Consider the following 10,931-nt stretch of genomic DNA (forward strand, 5'->3'; position numbering starts at 1 on the left):
GTTTAGTCGATTGACATATTAACCGAATTTATCATGTATTTTTAGCAATAAAATATTTTTGCATATATTTTAAAATTTTAAAATTATAATTATAATTTAATAAGTTGATTAATTATTAAAAAATCAATTAGGTTACATGTGAATATGTTTATTGTAAAATAAATATATGACAATACAAAAGGGTTCAGAAGTAATTTTACAATATTTTTTCCAGTACTTGTGGAAATCAAACGAAGAACAGTACAAAAAATTCTATGCTGTTTATAAGATATCAAACAAGGTACAATACAAGTAGTTGTGTTGTACTACAACTACTTGTTCAGTTCTATACTGCTTGTGATGCACTTAATTACGTATCAAACAGACCATAGTAGAGAATCAATAGAATATCACTGCACAAGAGAAAGTGTCTGCGGAGAATGCCCACATGACCTTCTGGAGCATGACAGCGACGGCTGCAGCTGATGAATATTTTGATGGAACTTATGCAGGTGCTGCTTTCTTCACATACAAATCATGTGAATTTGCTTCCCATGCATACATTTTCTTTGATCTTCTCTTGTCTTTATCTTCAAGTGCATCCTCTTTGTCTCTTTGAATATGAAAAATATCTCATCATCTCACCAACTCTTTCGCACCAGTAAGACCTTGAGATGGACCTTGCCAATGGGCTTATAATCAATGACTGATATTCAGGCCATCGCGGACAAGCTTGCACTTGTGACGCCAAAGAATACCCATAGAATTTCTAGCGTGGTCTTTGTTGCAGAGAACTTGGGTTTCTTTGGCTTCTTCAGCTTAATCTTCTTCTTATCCTCCACAAATCTATTCTCCTTCCATTCCCTCCCAGCACTGTCATCTCATCATCTTCATTAGAATCAACAGCCACAGCAACATGCTCCTTTTGCTTCCTCTTGATAGGATATCCACGACTCGTGACGCTTCGTCAATATGCCCGACGTCAACGATGGTGCTGACGATAGGATTGAAGTGATTCAACCATGGTTAGTGGAGCTTGTTATTCATGTATAGATTCCAGGAAGGTGTTGGACGATAAGCGGCATCGATAGCGCGCCGACAAAGAACGGTCGGCAATGCATCAATATTGTTATGTCTCGGACAACGGGTCAGAATGGCGAAAAAACAAATGAATAGTGCAATAGCAACAACAGATAGCAGGCAGTAATGGCATTAATATTTTATTGGATGATGGTGACAAGCGACAGATCCTCCATCTTCAACACCTCCTTGGGCTTCTTGGACTCTTCTGTATTCACGAGCTCCTCCACAAAAGCCTTTTTTTTTATGACGACAGCGGCAGTGGCAACGATGACGGTGATAATTAATAACAACATCGGAAACGACAATGATGATGGCAACAACCTTTTCAGTGATGATGATGAGTTACGGTGATCTCTTTTTTTTTATATGTATATATACAACGACATGAGTTAGGAGAGAATGAAAGGGCTTTCTTTTTTTATTCTTTTCGGTTTTCCTCCTTCTTCAATCTTCTCCTTGATCCCTTCGTCTCTCCTCCCTTCTTCTTTCTTTCATCTATCTTCTTCTTTTGTTGGTTTCCCTTCGCTCCTCTTTAAAAGCTTTCAAGCGGACGTGGGAGCAGTTGTGCAGTTGTGAGGCTATTAAGTTGATTGTGGGGGGACCACGCGTACCCCACTCACGTCCTCACGCACCCCCCACGTCTCCCTTTCTCTTATATATATATATATATATATATATTATAATTATTATTATTTTATTTGATTGAGTTTTTATTTTATTTTATTTTATTATATATATTATTGGATTTTATTTATTTAATTTATTTAGTTATATATTATTTTTTTGTCTAATTTGATTTATTTTATTTTAATTTATTTTATCTTTTATCTTATTTGATATCTTTTATTTATCTGATTTAAATTTTTTTATTATATTATATATATTTGCCTCATGATTTGTATTCATGGCTGATCTTGGGATTGAGATTACCTCGAGATATGTGCTCTAGGCTGATCTTTAAATTTGTATATTTCAAACAGCCTCGAGATCGGTGTTGTTGGCTGATCATGGAAGTTTGGATATTTTAGATCACCTCGAGATGTGTGCTCTTGGTTGATCTTGATATTTGGATATTTTAGATCTCCTTGAGATTTGTGCTCTCGCTGATCTTGGGATTTGAATATCTTAAACTGCCTCGAGATATGTGCTCTCAGCTAATCTTGGGATTTGGATATTTTAGATCACGTCAAGATATCTGCTCTTGGCTGATCTTGGGATTTTTGTATTTTAAATCGACTCGAGATATGTGTTCTCGGCGGATGCAGATATTTTTTTTGCGTATAGACCACCTCGAGATCGGTGCTCTTGGTTGATCTTGATATTTGAATATTTTTAGATCACCTCGAGATCTGTGCTCTCGACTGATCTTGAGATTTGTGTATTTCGATCGCCTCGAAGTATGTGTTCTCGGCTGATCTTGAGATTTGAATATTTTTTAGATTGCCTCGAGATCTTTGCTCTCTGCTGACCTAGGGATTTGAATATTTTAGATCACCTCGAGATCTGTGCTCTCGGTTGATCTTAAGATTTAAGTATTTTTTAGATTTTCTCGAGATCTGTGCTCTCTGCTGATCTTGGAATTTGTGTATTTTAGATCATCTCGAGATCTATGCTCTCGGCTAATCTTGGAATTTGAATATTTTAAATTGTCTTAAATCTACGCTGTTGGCTAATCTTGGGATTTGAATATTTACATCACCTCGCGATATGTGTTCTCGGCTAATCTTGGAATTTGGATATTTAAGATCGTCTCAAGATCTGTACTCTTCGATGATTTTGAATATATCCAAATATTATGAAATTTATTTATCTTATCCACATGTTGTCCTAATTTGAGTAGGATTTTTCCATATGTGATTTTAAAATTTTGATTTGATATGAATCAGGACATGCAAAATTTTTTATATAAACAGTTAGCAACTGAAATTAAAGATAAAATTATTAAAAAAATTATAAGCAAAATATTTTTTTGATTATACTTGATTGTACTCTGGATACAAGTCTCTAGAGAAAATATCTTTTATAGTGAGAATTGTGGATGTTTCATCAAATTCAATAAAAATAAAAGAGCTTTTTTTTAGAGTTATTAGAAGTACATGATACTGGTGGAAAACGTTTTTTCCAAATTATTGTGGAAGAATAAAAAATATGGGCCTTGAAATTAATATCTTAAGAGGATAAGGGTATGATAATGAATCAAAATTGAAGGAAAAACTCTAAGGAGTGCGAAAGAGAATTTTAGATATAAATCCAATGACATTTTATATACCATGAGGTTGTCATAATCTAAATTTAGTATTATATGATATGGCTAATTCTTGCACTAAAGCTATAAATATTTTTTGAGTAATACAACGTATTTATTCATTATTTGCTTCTTCTACTAAACGGTGAAAATTTTGAAAAGATACTATACCGAATTTAACTCTTACACCTTATCACAAAAATGTTGGGAAAACCGTATTGAAAGTGTTAAAGCTATAAGGTTTCAAACTCCGCAAATAAGAGATGCTTTATTGAAATTAGTATAAGTTAGTGTGGATCCAAAAAACTAAAAGTGAAGCTAATTGTTTAGCAAAAGTTTGATTAGTTTGAGTTTTTATTGGGTATGACTATTTGGTATGATATATTGCTTGCTGTTAATTCAATTAATACAAATTTACAATCAAAAGATATGTGTATTGATGTTGCTATAGATCAAATAAAAGGTCTTTTTTCAAATATAAAGAGAAGAAAGATTTACAAATGCTGTGGTGCCTACTAAAGAAATTGCATTTCAAATGAATATAAAACCTGAATTTCATGATAAACGTGTTATAAGAAGAAAAAGATAATTTAATGACAATGGTACTAGGGAAATAACAAAGACCATTGAAGAATATTTTTGAATTTATTATTTCTTATATATAGTGGATAATGCTATTCTTTCACTTCATAGGAGATTTGAACAATTTAAATTATATGAAGATACTTTAAGCTTTCTATTTAATGGTAAGAAATTGAAATCATTAGATAATGAGAATTTAAAAAAAATGTGGCATTAACCTTGAATGTTGCTTAAAGCATAATAGTTACTCCGAGATAGATAGTTTAGATTTGTTTTTTTAATTGAAAGTATTAAGAGAAATCTTGCAAGTAGAAGATAATACTCTAATTTACAGACTTAATCAAATAAAAAAGCTTAATCTTTCACAAATGCGTATATTACCTATAAAATAATGTTAAAGACTCCTATAACTGTTGCTTCAGCTAAAAGAAGTTTTTAAAATTGAAATTAATAAAATCTTACCTAAGATCAACAATTTCTCAAGAAAGATTAAATGGATTATCTCTATTATCAATTAAAAAAGAAATGTTAGAAGAAATTGATTATAAAAATGTTATTAATAACTTTGCATCTCAAAAAAGCGAGAAAAATAAATTTGAAATAAATTTTTTGAGTGAGAAAATTTTCTTTTAATAGAATAACATATTAATCTTATCTTCTAGTGTTGGATTTCTCTTAATTGTACTTTCATAAAAGCAAAATTAATTTGTTAGAACCTCTTAGTAAATTATGCTAGAGTTTATTTAAATAGTATATGTCTTTATAGCAGGGATTCAATCTTAACTAATTGGCATACTTTGATGGGTTTCTCTTTGCTTTAAATTTATGTAGCTACTTGTGTATGATTTTTGTGGCAGGTCAGATGCAACCTAAACAGCAGCTAGACTTTCAACTCATTTTTTGGGTGGACTTCAAATTGGTACAGGCTTTACAAGAGACAATAAACTTGAGTTAGGGAAGTTGGTTCAATTTGCTCAATCTCTTACTTCCTATGCTCTTATTACTAACACACCTTTGCAAGAACATTTAAATATGAGTGGAATTTCGTTTGTGCTAGTAAATAACTTCAATATTATTATATTTGCAGGAGCAATAGCTACTAATTTCTTTCAACCCTATAAGCTAAAATGAAACCTTTACAATTGCTATGAAACTCAAGCTGTGTTCCCAAAAGGAGTCTTTGATCAACTTGTATTTTGTCAGGTTATTTAAAACTCACGGATCTTTTCCAACATGAAGAAATGGATGTTCTTTGGAGATACAAAGATGATATCAAGTCAACTAAGCTACTTCTGAAGACTTGCTTCAACGTCATGCTGGAGATCATTCCTAGGCAACAGAATTTAATAGCAGATAAACTTACTTAATCTAGTATCATAAATATTAAAGGATTTCATCTACCTAATTGAATGACACATACTGCAGGTTTATGTAAAAGAAGGCTTTTATTTTTGAAATAGTTTTATTTTATAATCTTTTTATTTGTTTTTGTTGTTTGTTTTAGTGGCTATCATTTTGTTGATATTGTTTGTTTTACATTGTGTTTTTTTAATAATTTTTTTCTTATTAACTAATTAGGGCCCTGGTTTAAGCTTGGGTATTAGGCCTTTATAAGCCTTGAGCCGCCATTATTTGGCTAGAAAGGAATACACATATCTTTGATTCTTGTTTAAGTACTTCTTTTTCTGTGATTTTTGAAGTGACTAATCTTTTTTCTTTTTGGGTGCTGCAACTCTAGACCTCAAGCGCCAAAAGCTGGAGGAGCCTAGTAGCCCCTGGTGGACGAGTGTAGTTCCAACTAGTCTGCTTTGTAGTTTGTATCTACGAACTCACTTAGAGGTTGTTTGGTTGGCAGTAACTAGATTTAAGTAGGTGTAATGTAAGTTGTTTTACATGTTAAACTTGATTTTTGGTGTTAGTTTGATATAAAAGTATATTTTACATGTAAACGAAGTGACAATGACTTCCATTAGTTCTGAAGATGACTTCCAAACAATGTGCAACATTCACCGCTTATTCAAAATAAATGTGGTGGATATGTTGCTAGATACTGTGAATAGTAACACAAAAGGCAACTCCGGGTCATCAACACCACCGTAAATATCATATATCTTTTATTCTTTTATTTTTTTTATATCTCTGCATACACGATAGCTGTTGTCCTGGTATTCGATGTTGATAGTGTACACATGTGATACGGTGATCATTATGTTAGTTTTATGCTCATTAAAACGTTTTCGCATCTATTAATGTAAGTTGAAATACAACATTCACTTATATGTAATTTCACTCACATGAACCCAAAAGCCTCTTGGAGATCACCTCTCTATAATGAGTATTTTTCAAGTTTCTCTGTGGTTTTAGAATGATGATAAACTTGCATATTAGCTACCCCGGGCAAAATGAGAAACTTTGTTTTAGAAGCATATTATTTTGACTTGTCATTCATTCACACGAGGATCTACATAGCGATATTTGCCTCAAGTCTACCATTCTTTGAAGCTTTTGGGAAGCTTTCAGCAAGATTTATGTTTTTTAATTTATAATTATATCTTGATTTACGTACTAACAATGTCATTCAAATAATTATAATCTTAAAATGTTCAAGTTTTTTTAAATTTTCTGGCCCCATAATTCAAGTTTTCTTTAAAATATATTTCAAATATTTATTTATTAATTATTTATCCATATAATTAATGACCTTAACTGTTTTTGAATATAAATTTTATTTGTTTAAATGATTTATGATATTATTAAAATGCAATAAATTTTGTTTTATAATATTATTACAATATTAATTAATATCTATTAGTAAATAAATGAAGTTTATATGTTGTGGATTTGTACTACCCATTTATTAATGAATGTAGTTTATCTAATTTTTTTTAAAAAAAAATTAAAATTCAAAGAAATCCTAATTAATTTGAAAGATATATATTTAGGATGGTTAGGGAAAAAATCATTAATTTGATATTGAGTTTGTTAATTAGATTATATCCAATAAATATATACTTGGATGTTATACTTGGATGAATGTTAATATTGTATTAAGTATTTTATAATGTAATTATTGTGGTACTGGTATAAAAAATACTAGTTGTTATATAAATTTAATTATATAAAATGTTTTTTATATCAATTAAATATAAAATATTTTTAAATTTAATAAAATATTTTATTAACTTGATTAATTATTTAAGTTTGAATTAATTTTCATGGCAAGTGAAAGATAGAAAAATATTTCATGGTTTACCTCGAGACATTTGGGCTAATAACACTTGATGCGGAGGTTACAAGGGTTTCTTTCTTACTACCACAATTGAAAAAGATTTAGATTTTTATTTTATTTATTTTTTATGTGTAGTGATTGTAGTTCTTATCTCAAAATAATTTTATCCTAGTTATGATAATTTGTAATTTAATTTTGTGATACAAAAAATACTATTTTTTATTTAAATTTGATCGTAAAAAAATTTTTAAAAAAAATATTTACAATATTTTTATATTCAATAAATAATCTATTAAAAATTAATTAAATTATTTTAAGTTAAATTAATTTATGTGAAGAATATTAAATAATTAGTACTAATAATAGATAGTGGAGAAATTTCACCATCATACTAACACGGTGATTCCATCTTTTAACCTACACCAAACAAAACAAACAAAAAGAAAATACAGTATTTCAAATTACATCAAACCAAACCACATTGATGTAAGTTGAAATACAATATTTACTTAAACTGTAATTTCACTTACATGTAATTTCACTCACAGGTAACCAAAACATCTTAGAGGTCACCTCTCAATGAGTATTTTCTAGTATTGTGTGTTTAAACTGCTCCACTTCTAAGTGAGCTCTTTATTTTGCTCTTTATCTTTTGTTGTACCTTTGTGATCCGTTGATTTTTTTAATAAAATTATGATTTATCCACCTCTTGATATATATATATTTCAATAATATTTATTCATTTGAATATAGAATTTGATTACATAATTTAGTGTCTCTCTAGGTCAAGTCTCTCTGTGGTTTTAGAATGATGACAAACTTGCATATTAGCTACCCCGGGCAAAATGAGAAACTTTGTTTTAGAAGCACATTATTTTGACTTGTCTTTCATTCACACGAGGATCTACAGAGCGATATTTGCCTCAAGTCTACCATTCTTTGAAGCTTTTGGGAAGCTTTCAGCAAGATTTATGTTTTTTAAATTATAATTATATCTTGATTTACGTACTAACAATGTCATTCAAATAATTATAATCTTAAAATGTTCAAGTTTTTTTAAATTTTCTGGCCCCATAATTCATGTTTTCTTTAAAATATATTTCAAATATTCATTTATTAATTATTTATCCATATAATTAATGACCTTAACTGTTTTTGAATATAAATTTTATTTGTTTAAATGATTTATGATAATATTAAAATGCAATAAATTTTGTTTTATAATATTATTACAATATTAATTAATATGTACTAGTAAATAAATGAAGTTTATATGGTGTGGATTTGTACTACCCATTTTTTTAATGAATATAGTTTATCTAATTTTTTTTAAAAAAAAATTAAAGTTCAAAGAATTGAAAGATATATATTTAGGACGGTTAGGGAAAAAATCATTAATTTGATATTGAGTTTGTTAGTTAGATTATATCCAATAAATAAATATATATATATATATAGAAAAAAAAATAATTTAGATACGTACCTAAATTACTGTTCTCTACGGACGTTTAATCACAGCTGTTAAATCATATTCGGTTGTTTGTTTATATAGATAACATTTTTTTACTGTTCAGTGTATATATATATATGATGTAGTACGTCCCTCTCTATATATATACAGATCGTATAATATACACAGATGTGTCGATAGATAGATTAATATTTGTCAATATTCTTTTCATTATCTTGTAAGTTTGTAACCTCATATATAATTCCGGTAATGTTGGCGGACAACCTCGACCTTTTGTTGGAGGTACTCTCCCTGCTTCCAACACGATCCCTGATCAGATTCAAAAGTGTTTGCAAGCGATGGCATTTGGTCATCTCAGATCCGTATTTTATCAAAATACACACAAATCGTTGCAATCCTTATGCCATGTCAGGTTTTAGATTTTCAAATCAAGAGGTTGATCGTTGTTACTTGCTTGGAGGTGCACATGCTTCTGCATCAGCATCAGCCCCAGATCTCTTCTCCCTTTCTATCCTCAAAGATGATGCTGAAAGCTTGAAAGTTGTTGGTAACTACCGTCTTTATTGTTGCCGTTCTTTCTATGCTTTGCTCATTTGCCCACTTATGCTGAGCCGATCTGAGTTAGTATATGAGTTCATCTACATATTCAATCCTGTGACAAAACAATTCAAAAGAATTCCTTATGTTGACCCAGAACGGTATTTTTCAGATATCATTCTCACTCCTGATCATAAAGTCATAATGTTTTCAACTCATTTCATCCATTACTATGATGCTGATATCAGAATGTATATCCCAGACACTCAATCATGGAAGACCTTATATTCATTTGGATATCATAAAAAATCTCGAAATTTTGAATCAATCTTTATCCAAAGAAAAGGAATATTTTTGAATGGAACAGTTTATCAGGTAATGGAATATGAGACCATACCTGAGACAACCCTCAAATTTCCCTTTTGCCGCAAACTATACATATTCTCTTTCAACTTGGAAAGTTTGTCAGCACAAAAACTACTACTTCCTCTTGATTTTTATCAAGAAAATCTATATTTTGGAGAGATCCAAGGTCATTTGCACTTGATTATGCAACAGAGCATATTTGATTTTGTTTTTCATATAATGGAGATCAAAGAAGACTTTTCTGGATGGAATTTCTTGCATTGCATTGGACTTTCACCGATACATGTAGCTTTGGGAGAAAGAGAAGAAGACTATGAGTTGTTCTTAACGTTGGTTATTCCCAGATATTGGCCTGCATACACATGCGGCCTTACTAAAATTTTTTCATACAATATTGTCAGTAACACCTACCGGGAAATACAGGAAGTTTCAAACGAAGAAGAAGGGCGTTATGGAGGGTATTATGGAGCTTTTCGTATCAAGACATATTATCCCATGCTAACCACTCCATGATCCATGCATGATGATGTGGTTGTGGTTTCTATCTTAATCTTCTTCTTGGTGTACGAATATTTCTACTTGTTATTAATTTATGATAATAAAGTCAACATTTTTAACACTTATTTCAGTTAACGTTTAAGTATTTGCTTGCCCTCATATTATCTCCAGCTTTGCATTAAAATTCCAACAGATTGCCTGGATATATATATATATATCATGCAAAACAATATGCAGATGGTGCAAATAAATGTGGAAATTTTATGTTAGAAGTAAAGTTTGACTTGACATTGCTACATGAGGGAGAAAGGGAGTACTAAATTTCAGCATTGTTTTTAGATCAATTGATCTGTTCCGGCCCTTATTAAAGAAAAAAAAACACTAATTCGACTATTAGGTGGTTTTGAAGAAGTACGGTACAACATCCCATTAATTCAAAGAAAATACAGTTTTGTAATTTTTTTTTTAAAAATGCTCACGGTAAAACTCTTATGTCCTTTCTAGCTAAATCATAAGTTCATCTGGTGAATTCTGAAGTTTTAGGTGGTTGTGACCTTCTGCCATATGTTTGTAATAAGTATTTCCAATACTTCCATCAAAATAGAAAGTTACACGCTTAAGTTTCAGCTTAAAAGATGCCTGAGAAAAAGAGACTTAAGTTTTGTGAAATCATTAAGCAGTGAGTTGTCGGAGGTTATCCACATCGAAGTTGATAACTGTTCTATCATGAAAGAAATGGCTGTGGTCATGATTCCACAACTCAAGGACGAACATGCAAACCAAAATTTCAAGTGAGTATATAAGATACACAAACATTATTCTTTAACTTAGTAGTAGTATCATATACAAATCTAGCATGAAGGACACATAACATTAAATCAAAATAAAGATAATTGCAAGCAAATTAAATTTTTTTCAATCATCGTGTTCACTTGAGATGG

The 10,931-nt window shown here is 30.3% G+C and overlaps 1 protein-coding gene across 1 annotated transcript; it reads left to right on the forward strand.

The window, feature by feature from the left end:
* The first annotated feature begins 8,838 nt into the window (after positions 1 to 8,838).
* On the forward strand, positions 8,839 to 10,005 carry LOC120271677 (putative F-box/kelch-repeat protein At3g17570). The gene has a single exon (XM_039278355.1). It carries the CDS (start codon positions 8,839 to 8,841, stop codon positions 10,003 to 10,005), a length of 1,167 nt encoding a protein of 388 aa, XP_039134289.1.
* Positions 10,006 to 10,931: the final 926 nt, after the last annotated feature.

This window comes from Dioscorea cayenensis, chromosome 11, assembly GCF_009730915.1.
Source record: "Dioscorea cayenensis subsp. rotundata cultivar TDr96_F1 chromosome 11, TDr96_F1_v2_PseudoChromosome.rev07_lg8_w22 25.fasta, whole genome shotgun sequence".
In the NCBI taxonomy this organism is placed as follows: domain Eukaryota; kingdom Viridiplantae; phylum Streptophyta; class Magnoliopsida; order Dioscoreales; family Dioscoreaceae; genus Dioscorea; species Dioscorea cayenensis.